The 16,302-nt window shown below is 57.5% G+C and overlaps 1 protein-coding gene across 2 annotated transcripts; it reads left to right on the forward strand.

Moving 5' to 3' along the window:
* Positions 1–250: 250 nt before the first annotated feature.
* Positions 251–15,952, forward strand: ADAM11 (ADAM metallopeptidase domain 11; the record flags this gene model as incomplete). Of its 2 annotated transcripts, XM_080922299.1 has the most annotated exons (26): positions 251–329; positions 796–980; positions 8,029–8,105; positions 8,256–8,322; positions 9,475–9,560; positions 9,647–9,722; positions 10,124–10,190; positions 10,254–10,321; positions 10,671–10,745; positions 10,821–10,892; positions 11,034–11,200; positions 11,602–11,686; positions 11,780–11,870; positions 11,998–12,049; positions 12,490–12,589; positions 12,665–12,736; positions 12,855–12,947; positions 13,270–13,350; positions 13,881–13,931; positions 14,036–14,099; positions 14,322–14,421; positions 14,572–14,691; positions 14,785–14,953; positions 15,044–15,158; positions 15,243–15,333; positions 15,904–15,952. In XM_080922299.1, 26 exons carry the CDS (start codon positions 266–268, stop codon positions 15,950–15,952), a joined length of 2,337 nt encoding a protein of 778 aa, XP_080778425.1. The 2 variants fall into 2 exon arrangements, with proteins under 2 accessions (XP_080778425.1, XP_080778426.1); XM_080922300.1 differs by lacking the exons at positions 251–329; positions 796–980; positions 8,029–8,105; ... (2 more) ...; positions 9,647–9,722; positions 15,904–15,952 and having other exon boundaries at positions 10,177–10,190; positions 10,254–10,317; positions 15,243–15,337.
* Positions 15,953–16,302: the final 350 nt, after the last annotated feature.

Consider the following 16,302-nt stretch of genomic DNA (forward strand, 5'->3'; position numbering starts at 1 on the left):
GGCGGGGGGCGGGCCCAAAGCTCACGTGCTTGCCGCTCTCCTCTTAACCCGGCCCCGCCGCCCCGCCGGGATGGCCGCGGCCAGAGCGCACTGAGCCCGCGCCTCTCGCTCGCGACCCCCGCCCGGCCCGCGCGCCCGCCCCGCTCGCCGCTGGCGTCGCCCGCCCCCGCCCTCCTTCTTCCCTTTTTCCCTCCCTCCCTCCCTCCCTCCCTCCCCGCGCCGCTCGCAGCCGCAGCCCCCGGACCCGGAGGATTATGAGCGAACCATGAGGCGGCTGCGGCGCTGGGCGATCGCGGCTCTGCTGCTCTTGCCGCTGCTCCCCCCGCCCGGTGAGTGACCCTGGCTGCCTGGCCCCTGGCCCCGCGCCCCTGGCCTGTCCGCGCCCCGGGCTTTTGCAGCGGTTTCTGCTGCAGCCACATTTTCCTGCAATGCTCCGGGTGACAGCCGGTCCCGAGCTCGGGAGGGTAGGGGAGTGGGAGAAAGGGAAGGTGCTTCCACCCACCTGTGCGGATCCGCCGGCCCCACCGCGGCCATCCCCTGCAGCTGGCCGGCGGACTCTGCAGGTCTCTGCGGGCTTGGGGTGGGGGGGGGGCAGTCGTGACTGTTGGGCAGCAGGAAGCTCTCGGCCCCCTCCCCGTGGGGTTCTTCCTTCAGCAAGGCAGCCAGATCCTCCCACCCATATACCCACTGGGCTCCAAGGCCCGCGATCGAGTGAGGGCTGGAGCGTACCCCCTCATCCCAAGACTCCTGCCCCATGGAGGGCATCTGCCTGCAGCTATGGCCTTGTCTCCTCAGGTCTTGGGGCCCTGGGTCCCAGTGGAGCTCTGCACTGGAGAAGCTCAGCTCATATGGGGAGCCCAGAGAATCCAGAGGGCCCTGAGGTCACTGAGCCGAGCCGTCTGGTAAGGGAGAGCTCCGGGGGAGAGGTCCGAAAGCCACAGTTGGACACCAGGGTCCGCCAGGATCCGCCCAGGGGGACGGTGAGTGGGGCTGGATGGTGAGGCCAGGGGGCTGGAGCAGGCCTCATAGCCCACAACAGTCCACTAAGTAGCCAGGGTTCGGTGCCACCCGCTGAGGCTGCGGATCTCGGATCTCGCAGCTTCCCTTTCCGTCAGGTGGGGCTGGAGCCCAGCAGTGGGGACACCGGGACTCTCCAGCTCCGGGCCCTTCTTATCACCGTGGAAACCCCCGGCCCTGCACATTAGTAGACACTAAGCATGCTCAGGTTTCCGTTTGCTTGGGGTCATCCTTCAACCACCCCCCCAGTGCCCACCAGAAACAGTGGTTCTGCCTAAAACAGGTCATGGGGGCAGGACAGCACCATGCAGTCAGGGACTGATATTCTGATGTCCCACCATGGTGGGACATAGTCCACCCCTCAGTGGACTTTCTTGGAGCAGCGTAATTTTTAATCCTGCCTCAGTTTCCCACGGTGCACACACAAGCTTATTCTTCTTGTCCTAGCTGAAGCTGGGGCCTTGCAAAATGATCCGAGGCCCAGGAGTCATCTGCAAATTGCCATCTCTACCTGTGCCCTGTCCCTTTCAAGCAGCTGGGCCTCTGCCTCCCAGAGGAAGGTTAGGAATGAAGGAGATTAAGTGCAATGAATAATTAATTAATATCATGTGAATAATAACCATCCAGATGGAATAGTTATTATTCATTCAGCATGCCTTAGCTCTCCAGGAGCCTGAAGCCGAGAGTTAGCCAGGCCAACAGGGGCGGCCGAGAGCCGTGCAGTGGAAACCTGGTGGAAATAGGAGGTGTAGAGCGATTCAAAGGAAGGGCAAAGCCAAGTCTGAGAAGTTTGGGGCAGCTGGGAGTGGTGGGAGGTAAATTGGGCCGGGTAGAGGGAGGAGGGGAGGGGAGGAGACTGGCGTCTGGCCCTGCCTAATGTACTTGGTTAAAAGCCCTTAAGAGGGAGGGGGAGGAGAGGTAGTTGGGTGGTGCAGGGATGGGGAATAGTTGAGGATGGAGTGGAGCAGGAAGGAGCATGCATAATGGATGGACCATCACTCAGGGCTGTGTTGAGGAGGAGAGGGGAGGTGGCTAATGGTCTTGAATTGGCAGCTGCTGCCGGGGTGGGGGGGAGGTAGAAGCCAACTTCGGCGCCCACTGAGTGAGGCAGCTGAGTGAGCCTTGGGGATGTCCCAGGCCCAGAGGTGGAGTATCCTGATTGTGCGTGGTTCCTAGCAGAGCTTTCTATGAACTGAGTACCCACAGTGCACTTGGCCCCGTCTGACCACCAGGACTCTGTCTCAAACTTTACAGGGGGCTCCAGCCGTGTAGGCTGTGACTCCCACTGCCTCTTCCTGAGGACAGCAGGCCTGGGCTGTGGGCAGAGAGGGTGAAGCACAGGAGGGCTGAGCTGGGTTCTTTGGATGTTGTTCTTTGGGTGAATGTGTTGGTGTGTGTGGGGTAGTTGTCTCTGGTAGATGTTTCTCTGGGCCTGAGACTGACTCCTTAGGGACCTCCATGCACCCTCCTCAGGAGAATTACTTGCCCACCCCCCAGTGTTCCATCTCTCAGGTGCCAAAGGCAGGAGACCTGTTCAGGAGGTAAGGGCTGCCAAGGCCATGGGAGCGCTTTGGGCCAGGCACTCTGAGTACATTTCACATCCCTTTCGTCCCACAGGGCAGATACTTCCGTCTGCCCCTCTGCAGTTCAGCTAGCTCAGACGCAGAGAGGCTAAGCCACTTGCCCAAAGTTAATAGACCTTAAGCTGGTGATAGGAATAGAGTCCCCAAGCCCAGAGCACTTTCCACTGGACTATCCTGCCTCTAGAGATTTTAGGCCTGAGGGACAATATCTCCAACATTCCCCGAGTCACAAGGATGGGAGAACGAGGAGACCACTGCATGTCCAAGAATTCTCCTGACTGTACTGGGCCCTGACATACCCCCACCCCTACCTCCACTACCAACACACCCACCTGGCACTGCTTTTCAGGGTCAGAAGTTGAGGACCGATGGAGCCAGGACTCTACAGGAAGTGTTCTGCCTCTGCTCGGACCCTGTCCCAGGGGTCACTGCGCTGCAGGCTGGACCTCAGTGACCAGCATCCCTGGTGATGTGGAAGGATAGAGGCCCGAGCTAGCTCCAGGGAATCTGCCCTGGCTGGAGGCTGATCATGTCCCCCTTTCTGAGTCTTATCTGAGCCTGATTCTTAAACTAGGGATGATGATGTCTTATCCTTCTCTAGGTAACAGCAATGGGAAAAGGCTTCATGTGCTGGGGTCCCTTTGGGGAAGGCAGGGCTGAGACAGGAACTAGACCTCCGATGTCACTGAGAGCCCTTGCTGGGGCAGACTTCCTCAGCTGTTGAATGTCTGGGTAGACTAGTATTTACCGGAACTCCAGAAGCCTCGGCTTCTGTTTCCGTCTCTCGGATGTGGCTCTTGCTACTGAGGTTCTCGTTTTTTTTCTAATTTGGAGCCGATTGGGCCCCGAGAATCGGGAGAACCCAGAAAGCCAAGGTCTCAGAGAGCCTGCAGCTGAGGAAGATGTCATCCGTGATGCATGGTTGGGTTAGGAACCACTGCATAAGTGCGTCTGCGCAGGGTAAGCCCGAGTCCATGGTCCATGAAGCTTGTTGTGGGGGATCTTGCCTAGCCCTAGAAACCAGACGCTTTGGGGATATCAAAGGGAAATGAGGCTGTGGGCAGCAAGCAAAGTTGGGACCAAAGCCTGCAGACAACTCACCTGAGCCCGGCTATCCCCGGGAGAGCCTATTCAAAAGCTACCAGAGAGATAACCGCTGTGTAGTCTTCACATGGGAGCCAGGGGCAATCGAGTGAAGTCCCAACCCACTTGAGAAAGACACAGGAAACGGCAAGGACAGGGACCCAGCCTGACCTGCTCCCAGCACCAGGGACAAGGCCATGCTGTGATCTGCTGTTCTGCCATAGTAGCAACACAGCTCTGTGTGAGACTTGGGAGGAGGAGGGGCTCTCTGGAAGGGAAGAGTGGCTGGAAGCCAAGGACAGGGCATTTGGGGGTTACCTGTCCAGCTCCAGGTGGGAACTAAAGGGGAGCATCGTGACATCTGCAGTCCTCCCACAAGACTCTGGCCTGTGGGCCTGGCCTTACCCAGCACCCTCCTGGCTGCCTCGGGGAGCCCAGCTGTCCAGAGTCTGTCCCCAGAGGGACCGATGACCCTGTAAGGAGGTGACTCTGTCCTCAAAAATTTAGGTCAAATCCAATCATTGGAAGTTATGCACCTGTTCTTGTCTGTGGCCGCTGCCCTGTTGATGAATGGACTTGTCCACTTTGCTGGTGTCTGCTGGGCGGGAGGGGGGTCGCTGCTGGATGAGAGGGCTCCCAAGCAAGGCCCCTGCCTCCTTGGCTTCTTCCCATTTGCTATCACCCAGCCCCAAGAGTGTCTGCAAGCACCGAGAGTCGGGGAAGACCCTCCCCGGTAAATGAATCATTCCACCCAGATCTGGAGCACCAAGCCTCCATTCATGTCTGCATCCACAGGAGTTAAACCAAACAGGCATTTTACCCTCAGAGCCCTGTGGAGGTTCTTCGTGTTGTGATGACTGACCCTTACTGTAATGCTGTGCTGAGTTGAGTTTCACACCACGCTCATAACACCCATTTTAATGGTAGAAAAACTGAGGGTGGGGTGAATGGCTCCTCGGGTCTTATACTACCCATCCACCCCCAAAGACTGTTGAGCACTTAAATGGGGAGAAAGGTGGCGATTGCCCTTGCTCCAAATGATTAAAGGTCATTAAAAGGCGAATTAGTGATTGCATGTGTATGGGTGTATATATGCATGTCTCTATATGGTGTTCATGTGTGTGAGAGCATGTTTGTATGTGAATATATATGTTTGTGAATATATGTGTGTGTATATATATCTACATGTGGTCTGTGACCATGTGTACATGTTTGTATGTGTATGTATATGTCTGTGAGTATATCTCTATGTGGTCTGTGATTATGTGTGTGAGCATGCTTATATGTGTATGTTTGTGGGTGTACATGTCTAGGTGGTGTGTATGTGTGTGTGTAAGACTGGACACTTAGATGTTGAGAGCTGTTCATGGGCTGGACTTTCTGGGGACTGGCAGGTGTTGGACTATAGGGGGTGGGGTTCAGAGTACTTGTGGGACAGTGCCTGGAGGTTGTGGGGAGCAGGAATCCGCAGCTCCAGTTTTCTAAGGCAACCTGGAACACTGGTGATCTTTAGCAGCCCTTCCTACCACTGAGACTCTAGGTCTGAGGCCTCCGCCTTTCTTGGTGCCCTACGATGTGGTTGGACTCATCATGGAGAAAGTGAGAGAAAATGAGGCATGGGCTGTCAGAAGCAGTGCCCGGGAAGGGGAGGACCTGCCACAGGAGAGAGTCAGATGGAGGGGCAGTCACCTGCCAGGCACCGCAACTGATATGAAAAGCATCCTCCAGCCCAGGAGAGAGACTTGGCCTGGCATCTCCCCAGCATGGCCCTGGGCCTGTCACCACCTGGTGTCGCTCCCTGAGGACCTGCCAGCCTGGTGCAGGTTGAGATCAAATGAACAGGGCACCTAAGAGCCAACATGGCCAAGAAGTAAGAGGCAAACACAGGCCATGGGGTCACGACAAGCAGACCTGAGTAGTGCTGGGCTGGGGCACAGGCTGAGGTGGCTCATTGCTGTGACCTCCGATCTGGAGAGCCCTAGGGACTGAGGGTAATGGGAGGAGACAGGGCTGGGGCTGGTGCAGGGACAGTGAGCCAGGCCTGGCAAGGAGAGCTATTGCCTTTGTTAGAACACTAGACAAAAGCTTGACCGGGCTTGCGGGTCCTGGAGCCAGAAGCCCAGTGCCTGGGATAGCGCAGGGCTTGCTTGATCTGGCACTCCTCTGAGAGTGGACAGTTGGGCCAGGCCAACATGCCTCAGTGTCTGAATTCTCCTGCCACCTTGTGCAGAGTCTGCCCCACCCCACCCCGTCTCCTCCTCCCTGGTCCACCCCTCAGGTCTGGCTTGTCTTCTCTGGGCTGAGCCCCGTGTCCCACAGCTGAGCCTCACTGGCGGCAGGGAACTGGGGAAAGAGAACCCTACTGTGTCTCTCACTGCTCTGTCTCTGCTGTCCTCAGAATGGGCTCGGCGTGGCCCTTGCAGAAGCTTCCCAGCCTTGTACATTCATCAGAAGGAAAAATCTGGGGCTCAGGGAGGCTTCTGGGTCATCCCTAAGGCTGCAAAACTTATAACAGGATCAAAGGAAGGGGCCTAGAAAGCTACTTCTCCAAACAGCCAGGACAGGGACAGATGGACAAGTAGGGGCAGTCCTAAGGTGGGAAAGGCAGAAGTGCCCAGGCAGAGCTGAAAGAGAGAGGACCAGAGCCAGGCCAGGTATGGGGGGGGGGGAGAAGGTGTGTGTGGCAGGGCCCATTGTCCTTCCTGTTCTATCCTGAGTCTGACGGATGCTCTGGGGAATAGGGGTGGAGCTTGGAACCCAGACAGCCTGGGATAGGGTGAACCTATGTCCTTGGGGCTCACAGGTCTGCCTTCGAAGGCCTTTGGTTCCACATTGTCTGCATCCGCCGAGGCTTCCATGGCCCTGGGCTGACTTCCATTCTTGTCAACTTTCCAGAAAAAAAAAAAAAGACTTGAAAGTACATTCCCTGGGGTTGAATACCAGCCTCTATTTTTTATTTTTCTCTCTTTTCTGTTTGGGGTATGAGGTCACAGCAGCCAAGACAGTATGGAACTATGGAGCTGAGGCTAGCCTCGAACTCATGATCTTCCTGCCTCATCCTCCTGGGATTGCAGATTGCATCACCACACAAGGCAGTAACCTCTAACCTGTGTGGCCATGGGCGTGCTAGTTTGTGTCTCTGTGTTTTGATTATGTCTGTCTCACAGGGTGGTTCGTTAAGAGTTCAGACCACTGCAGGAACCCCAAGCAGTGCTCAGAAAGAGTTAGTTATGGTTAGGTGGGAAGAGGACTCAGCTGGGCATGGGCTCTGAGACCACTTCCTGCAAGGAAGGTCTCTTCCTGCAAAGTGCCCTCTAACCAGAGAACAGTCACTTCTAAACGGAAGGAAGGCAGGGTGACGAGGTCTTGCTCCAGAGGCATCTGGAGATCTGTCGTCCTAAATAGATGCAAGACTCTGGCCACTGAATTCAGCCCCAGACATTCCCTGTGTTTGCAAATGGTTTGGAGGACCAAAGACTTGATCTCCAGCATTTGGGTGGGGATTGGGCTCCAGGTGTGTCGGTCAGGCCAACGGCTTCTCTGGGGGTGGGGTGAAACATTCCCTCCAGCCTTTGATGTCTCTCTTCCCCCACCCCCAGCCCCCACCTGCCAGGCAGCTGGGCATCCAGGCAGAGAGGGCAGCCATCTTGCTCAGGCCTAGTCCATTGCCATAGCAACTTGGAGCCTCCCGTCCCTAGTACATATGCCCCTTTGAAAAATTTATCAGGAAAACTTCCGTGTTTAAAAATTAACCGTTGGATTGAAATATTAAAGATGAGCTGCTTTGGGTAGGCAGAGGGCAGTGGATTAGGGGTGTGAGGACACTACCCTCCTGTCAAGGTGGCCCCTACACATACCTGGCAGTAGGGCGCCAGTGGTCAGTTCCCATGTGTCTGGAAGCCCAAGTCCTCCTGTATAGATTGGGGTTGGGGTAGCGAGGGGCCTGTTCCCCTTCCCCTGTCCAGCCATGAGCTGAGACCTTCTATTTTTCCATGGTATGTCTGGGGGCTTCTTTTTGTCCCACTGAAGCTGGGTGGCCCTGTCCACAGCCCTGAGAGCCTAGCATGAGGCCATGGGCAGGCTAAGCTGTCCCTCTGTGTCCCTGATTCTCAAGGAGACTAATCCAGAAAGCAGCCAGGGAACAAAGGGTCCCCGGGACCTGGGGAGGGGGCAGTGGGCTGTGGCCAAGGTTGAACAGCTGTCCCCAGGAAAGGAGTCTCAGGGGACAAGGACCCAAGAAAGGGGTCTCCTCAGCTTCTGGGGCTTGGCTGCTGCTCCCCAGGGTTCCTCCGGGGTTCCCCACTCTCGGGCTGATTCCTCTCTGCTCTTCCTTCCCCAATGCCAGGCTGTGCACCTGGCCCAGGTCAGTTTCGTCATCCCGGCTTTCCACTCAAACTTTACTCTGGACCTGGAGCTAAACCAGTGAGTGTGGCCTGGAGCCGAGGGCGGGCAGTGGGCAGTGGGGCTTGGGGTGGGGGGGACTTGGATCCTTAGCCGGGGTGGGACCTAAGCAGGACTTGGCTTCACAGAGTGACACTGCTCCCCCCTCTCCCTGCCACTTTGCTGTTTCAGTCACCTCCTGTCCTCGCAGTATGTGGAGCGCCACTTCAGCCGGGAGGGGACAAGGCAACACAGTACTGTGAGTGTCTTCGGAAGGGATCAGGAGGGATAGAGGTCCTGTCCAGTGGTCACAGATGCAAGGCTGAGGCTGTGGGTGTGACAGCCGGTCTGGCGTATGTGAGGCTTTGATCCCCAAAACACCAACAGAGAGGAACACTGAGGACAAAGAAAAAGCGGGCGGAAGGGGTGTCAAGGACACACTCAGCATGGCCAGGTGTCTGGAAATACCCCATCCTTCCCTGCCTTTGAGGTTCTGTGGGCCTGCAGTTAGAAAGGGCAGACTGGGTGATGTGGGACCCCGAGCCCTGCCCCCCCAGCTTCAGCTTGAGGTTTGACTCTCCCCTCCCCCCTTGCATGTCAGTATAACAGGGTCTTTATTATGTCACCTTAGCTTTGGAAGGGATAGAACCCCTCCCTTATTTGGGGAGAGCTGACGACCACACGAAGGGTTTCATACATCCTAGGTGGGAGCTCCACCCTCCACCCCCACCCCGGAGCAGCACCTTCAGACCATAATGCCTCCTCTTGCTCAGAGAGTCCCAGATGCCTGCCACACTAGGGTCCCAGTCCTGGAGGCCCTGGAGCCTGAACAAAGATGAATGAGTGTCTATAAATAGCTTGCTCCCCCCCACCCCCCAAGCCTGTTCTGTAACTGGAGCACAAGTAATTCTGCAGGAAGCAGGGTTGGGAGAAACGGGTGCTGCCGGTCCCCTCTGACCAGGAGCAGGTCAGGAGAACCCAAGTACAGTGGTTCAGCTGCAGACCACATGGGCCTGTGAGCTTGTGCATGGGGGAGGGGGGCGCATCTACAGCAGGTTCTGGTTAAATGACACACTGTAGGTGGCAGGCTCAGAACAGGGCCTGGGGTATGGCAGATCCCATGCACAAGACAGCTGTTGGTTTCCAAGGAGTCAGGGATCTTTTATCAGCCCCAACAAATAGCCAGGAGCTGCTGCTGTGGCCTAGTGTCCTCATTTTATGGGGTAGATGGAGCTGGCCCAGAAAGTGTTAAGAGCTTGCTCACGGGTGACAGAAGGCATTAAGATCTCCACCAGGTTAGAGCCCCGGTGTTCCTGAGACTGAAGTCCCCCCCCCCCAGCCCCGTCCTGTGCCCCTTGCCTCTGTGGGGGTGGGGGCAGGGTGTCCTATTCACAGCCTTTCTGCTCCACAGAGGGCTGGAGACCACTGCTACTACCACGGGAAACTGCGGGGCAACCCACACTCCTTTGCTGCGCTGTCTACCTGCCAGGGGCTGCAGTGAGTATGGGGGGGGGGTGGCACTAGGCAGCAGTGGAGGCCTATGCCTGGTCCAAGATGGTGGAGAACCATACCTCTCTCTACAGTGGGGTCTTCTCTGATGGCAACCTGACTTACATCGTAGAGCCTAAGGAGATGGCGGGACCTTGGGGACCTCCACAGGTAAACAAGGCCTTCAGGGCCTTCCTGCATGCCTTCTGACGACCATGCTGTGACTGCCCCCAACAGCTGTGGTGCCTCCTCCTCCCCTCCAGTAACCTCAGCCTCACTGCCCTGGATGACCCCAGCTCTGGTTCCTGCCTTCTGTGCCCCCCATCTCCAATGTCCCCTCTGTCCCCCAAGTGACCTCTCACTGGGCTCCAGTGTACTTTGCCCCTGTCTCTCAGGGCGCCCCCAGGTCTTGACCCTGGAATCTGAGCATCTGGGAGATCAGATCCGACATGGGAGCTCTGGCCAGTTCTGGGTCACCCCGGGGTGGGGTGGGGGAAGGGTGGGAGCTGCCCCCAGTCTAGGCTCAGAGCAGATCTGGTTGGCTCCCCAAGAACTAAATTCCCTCATTGCAGGGACCCCTTCCCCACCTCATTTATCGGACCCCTCTCCTCCCAGCCCCCTTTGGATGCAGGGAACCAGGTAAGAGAGGGGGAGGGGGTGGGGCTGGACAGCTAGGCCCCTCTCACCTACTGCTCTCCACAGGTTGCCTGTTTGCCGGCCCTGCCCAGTCTGCTCCTCTCAGCTGGCCCAAGCTAAGAAGGAAAAGGCAGGTACGGGGCCCGCACAGCCTCGGGCTGCAAGACCTTAGAGAATGGTCCAAGACAGGTCATCCCCATCTATGGCTGGGCAAAGGAGAGCTCACAGCGAGGAGGCCAGGGGCCCCCTCATTCCCCCCTAATACAAGTGCCTACACAGGTCCCCATTCTGGGGCCCTCAGATACTGCATGTCCTCTGCTCTCATTTCCAGGCTGGGAGGGATGGCATTTTCTGCCAGTTGGGGCTGGCACCATCCCTGACTGGAGACCAGAATGCCCCCTCCCCACAAGTCTGCCCATGGTTTGCCCATGAGTCCAGACATGGAGGGGACTGATTCCAAGTGCCCACCCACCCCACCCCCAGGTCCGCAGGGGCCACCCCACAGTGCACAGCGAGACCAAGTATGTAGAGTTGATTGTGATCAACGACCACCAGCTGGTAAGTTCCCGGGCTAAGGGGGACCCTGGGAGGAGGGGCCCAGGTGAGCCCTTCTCACCCCACCTCTCTCTGCAGTTTGAGCAGATGCGGCAGTCAGTGGTCCTCACCAGCAACTTTGCAAAATCGGTTGTGAACCTGGCAGATGTGGTGAGCAGCACCCCTGCTCCCTTCTCCCCTTCCCCTCCCCCCAGCCATCCAGGGGTCATTGTCAGTCACTGACCTCCCACTTCTTTGAAAATATACATTGCATCCTCCCTCCAGCCCCTCCCCCCTTCTCTCTGGGCCTAGATATACAAGGAACAGCTCAACACAAGAATTGTGCTGGTTGCCATGGAAACATGGGCAGATGGGGACAAGATCCAGGTGCAGGATGACCTACTGGAGACCCTGGCCCGGCTTATGGTCTACCGGCGGGAGGGTCTGCCTGAGCCCAGTGATGCCACCCACCTCTTCTCGTGAGTCCCTACACTGGACCCAGCCAACATTTGCTGTGGCTTCTAGTTCTTACCGCCCGCCCGCGCCAGGTGCTCCTTTCGGGGCCTGCAGGTGGAGCTCACCTTGCACCTGCCTCCTGCTTCCAGCCACACGCACCAGCTGGGTATCCTCTGCACCTTGGGCTGTACAGGGGATGTGCTCTTCGCCTTTCTTTGCCAAGCTCCCCATCACCCCTTCCTCGGTGATGAAGTAGTACCCTAGTGATGGACAAACCCAATTAAAAGCCCCGAAAAGCTTGGTTTGGCTTATGGGTGAATGAACCCAAATAGGGGAAGGGGTGGTCTGAGGCCACCAGGCTGATATGAAGGCCTGGAATCCACCGCTCCTTCGACATCATCTCTGACCACTCACTCCCTTCTAGGGGTAGAACCTTCCAGAGCACCAGCAGCGGGGCAGCCTACGTAGGAGGCATCTGTTCGATGTCCAGGGGTGGGGGTGTGAACGAGGTGAGCATACAGGGTCGCAACTAAGACAGAGCTAAGACACAGTGGCTACTGGGAGCCTGTAGACATACTGTGTTCCATCTTCTCCATCCCTAGTATGGTAACATGGGCGCGATGGCTGTGACCCTGGCCCAGACGCTAGGGCAGAACTTGGGCATGATGTGGAATAAACACCGGAGCTCAGCAGGTACCAACCCTGAAACCCACAACCCCCCCCCCCAGACCCGCACAGCATCTCAAGAAATGAAGACGGGGCCAGTGGGGGAGGGGGAGCTCCTCCATCCTATCCCATGCGTTCTTAAATCTCCTTTTAGGGGACTGCAAGTGTCCAGACATCTGGCTGGGCTGCATCATGGAGGACACAGGGTGAGTTCTTGGAGACAGACTTTGAGAAGGGCTTGGGGGTAAGAAGAGGCCTTCAGGGAGCACTAGAAGTCTGTGTGGGTGGCTTCAAGAGGCCCAGCCCACCGGACCACTCAGGATAACCAAGAATAAAGGTTATCTGTAAATAGCTCAGGGATGCTAGGATACCAAAAACTGTCAGACTGCAGCGCGCTCCATGGCCACTGGGAGGCGCTCGAGCCTCGTGCGAGGCACTGTCCCTCTCAGGCGTTCCAACTCTGGGCTCTTTGTCCCGAGGTTCAGCGGAGCGAACGCAAGCGACGTCCTCCACCCATTCCTAGACGGGAGTCTGGGATTGACTGTCGTGCAATCACGGGGCATTTCCTCGGTCTCCTTATAGTAGTAACCAAGTTTCCCGAGGGAGGGCTGCTCCCAGCAACACAGTCCCCCTCACGCCCGTCCAGGTTCTATTTGCCCCGCAAGTTCTCGCGCTGCAGCATCGACGAATACAACCAGTTTCTGCAGGAGGGAGGTGGGAGCTGCCTGTTCAACAAGCCCCTCAAGGTACCGGCGCGGAGAACCCGGAAACGGGGGTGGGCAGGGTCCCAGCCAGGCTCCGGACATCCCCTCTCCCTCCAGCTCCTGGACCCTCCCGAGTGCGGGAACGGCTTCGTGGAGGCGGGGGAGGAGTGCGACTGCGGGTCGGTACAGGTGAGCGGTCCGGGTGGGCTCCCGTGTGGGCCGGGGACCCGCGAGTGGGCTCCAGGAAGGGAGAGTACAGAGTGGGAAGGGGCTAGCCCGGCTCTCCACTTCTCCCCGCGACCCTCAGGAGTGCAGCCGAGCGGGGGGCAACTGCTGCAAGAAATGCACCCTGACGCATGACGCCATGTGCAGCGATGGGCTCTGTTGTCGCCGCTGCAAGGTGAGGACCAAGCCAGCGCGCGGCGATGGACCGGAGGCGGGGCGGGGAGCGACAAAGAAACGATTGGATGCCCTCGACAAGAGGCGGGGATGAGGAGGAGCTGAGTCTGTGTGGGCGGGCCTTGTCCCGAAGAAAGCTCCAATGGAGGATGAGTTAGAGCTGGGCCCCGGGAGGAAGGATTGGGGGAGTCACCCTTACTGTTAAGGGTGGAGAGGGACAGAAAATGAGAAACAGGCCTTGGAACCCACGTTCCAGGACAGTAACCCTGAAGGGCAACGGCAAGATATTTATCCTCCCAGAAACACGTGCATGCTTTTCCTAGTATGAGCCACGAGGTGTCTCCTGCCGAGAAGCGGTGAATGAGTGTGACATCGCAGAGACCTGCACCGGCGACTCGAGCCAGGTCTGCCAAACCAGCTGTCCCGTGCGAGCTCAAAGCATGACAGCCTCCTCCCTTACAAGTTTGGCTCTGAAGAGTTGACTGCTCTGTCTCCTCTCTGCTTAGCAGCTGGCCACCCGCTGCCGCTAACCAGCCTCGGTTTTTTGTGGGTTTTTTCCCCCTTCTGAGAAAGGGGTCCTCCGAGCCTCCTAGCTCCGTTCCTTCAATCATTAAATAAGCATTTCTCGCGAGGCTGGTACTCCCACCGCCTGGCACCAATGTCTAGTGTATTCTAGGGATCAGGTGGATCGTAACATCCGTTAACTAGATCTTAGGCTTCCAGGGTATTGGATGCAAGAAACTGCGGAAGCCTCGAAAAGCCCAGGAGACTTACCAGTCAAATCCACAGAGCCAGACAGGCCCCTGTCCTTCATGTGGAAGAGCCATATAACATGAGGCCTTTGGGAAACGTTTGGTACCCTGCATTCTTCCCTGGTGCCTCAGCTCAGATTTGGGCTACCCTGCTCAGCCAGCCTCTCTCTCTCTCTCTACAGTGTCCCCCTAACCTTCACAAGCTGGATGGTTACTACTGTGATCATGAGCAGGTGGGGTGAGGGATGGGGCTGGGGTCTCCCGTCCGAATTCAGTGCAGTTGTGTCTCCACTATTGTCCCCCGGTGTCTTCATGCTTTGTCTCCTATGGGTCACAGGGTCGATGCTATGGAGGCCGCTGTAAAACCCGGGACCGGCAGTGCCAAGCCCTATGGGGCCATGGTGAGTCCAGCTGAGTATAGGGAACAAACTCGGGGAAACCCAAACCTCAGAGTTAGGCTGCGATAGTTTCTGGTTGAACATGCCCTGCAACCAACATGTGGCTTCTGCGGACCTTGGGCATCAAGCCCAAAGGCTGGGTCTGAGTTTTGGAGGTGCAAGTCTAAGGTCCTAGAGGGGTCCAGGGCCTGTGGGGTGATGCTTCATCTCCCCCCACCCCTCTAGTGGCTGCGGATCGTTTCTGCTATGAGAAGCTGAATGTAGAGGGGACAGAGCGTGGAAATTGTGGGCGCAAGGGATCTGGTTGGGTCCAGTGCAATAAACAGTGAGTAGCGCCCCAGCTCCAGGGACAGGGGACCTACAAAGGTAAAAAGCTCTAGGAAGAGCCTGGGGGGGGGGGCAGAGGGGAAGGAACAGGCTCAGTACTTGGGTCTACAGAGACATTTGGATTCATTGGCCTCATGTGTCCCAACAGGGATGTGCTCTGTGGTTTCCTCCTCTGTGTCAACATCTCTGGAGCTCCTCGGCTAGGGGACCTGGGGGGTGACATCAGCAGTGTCACCTTCTACCACCAGGGCAAGGAGTTGGACTGCAGGTGTTGTCTGGGAACATGGCTGGGGAGGGTGAAGTGACAACTGTGACGGGGACGAGAGGACGGGGATTGAGGCTAGCTATGCCGTCTCTCCAGGGGAGGCCACGTGCAGCTAGCGGATGGCTCAGACCTGAGCTATGTGGAGGACGGCACTGCCTGTGGACCCAACATGCTGTGCCTAGATCACCGCTGCCTGCCGGCCTCTGCCTTCAACTTCAGCACCTGCCCTGGCAGCGGAGAGCGACGGATCTGCTCCCATCATGGGGTGGGTGTCTGGAGGCCAGGGGAGCCGGCTGAAGGAGGCTTGCATAGGGACATGGCCTTGTTGACCCATGCTGGCCTTACCTACCTGTAGGTTTGCAGCAACGAAGGGAAGTGTATCTGTCAGCCGGACTGGACAGGCAAGGACTGCAGTATTCACAACCCACTGCCTACATCCCCTCCCACTGGGGAGACTGAGAGATACAAAGGTGAGGCTGAAGCTGACCAGCACCATCTGTATTGCCCGTTTTCCATGCTTGTCCCTGCCAACCAAGCCCTGCCCTCCTCCCCAGGTCCCAGCGGTACCAACATCATCATTGGCTCCATCGCCGGGGCTGTCCTGGTCGCAGCCATCGTCCTGGGCGGCACGGGCTGGGGATTTAAGTAAGAGACACATGCTCCCTAGATCCCCTCCAGGTGTTTAGGGGTTCGGCGCCCCAGACTGTTGGAGCCTAATGGCCTCCCTGACAGGTTAGCCCACCCTGGGCTCACGCATCACTCCGAGCCAGCCCACAGGGTCTTGTTGAACATATTAAGAAACTACCTGCTCATATCCAAACACCAGACTGTATGGGAACAACCTTGGCTCAGCTGCCTTGAAGACTCAGAGCATCCCAGCACTGCCAGGGGAGAGGTGGCTAGGGCTTGTCTGAGGTGTCCCCCAGTCCTTATTCACATTCAGCCCAGGAGCTCCAGGACATTGTAATTAGGGTCTGGTCTAGGCCCCACACTGGGCACGTGAAGAGCCTTGAGGCCCAAGGTCACAAGGGGACTTAGTGGTGGAGCTAGGATTGGAACCCTCTACCAAGCTGGGATAGACCTCCATGGTCCATCTATGGGGCAGGTCTCCCTGGAATGGAAGGCCATTTTGGGAGGGGGCGGGAGGGGGAGAACAGGAGGTTCACACAATCCCTTTTCCTTCTCTCTTGCCTGTCCTCTCCTTGGCTCCTGAAGAAACATCCGTCGTGGAAGGTATGACCCGACCCAGCAGGGGGCAGTGTGATGCCGGCCACGTCATCCCTCCCGCTGTCCCTGTCTCCATTTCATCCGTCCCTTTGCATTCTGTTGACCGGGAGCTGGGACCGATCCGATTCCCCGCAGCCCTGAAGGCAGCCCGGGAAGCGAGTCCTCTGTCTGCTCAGGCCCTTCCTCCTGCCCACCCGCCTGTTCGGTCCTGGTCCCCCTTCATCTGTCCTTTCTGCCGCCGGGTCCCATGGCTGGGTGGGCGCTGGAACTGTGCCCTGCAACCCCTCCGTCTAGGAGGAGGCCTCCCCCTGCGTCCTGCACATCTGTTTTGTCTACCATGCCACCGCTGTCTGACCTCTGCCAGAACCCCCACCTGGCCAGCCTGTG

The sequence above is a fragment of the Micromys minutus genome, assembly GCF_963924665.1.
Source record: "Micromys minutus genome assembly, chromosome: 10".
NCBI classification, from domain to species: Eukaryota; Metazoa; Chordata; class Mammalia; order Rodentia; family Muridae; genus Micromys; species Micromys minutus.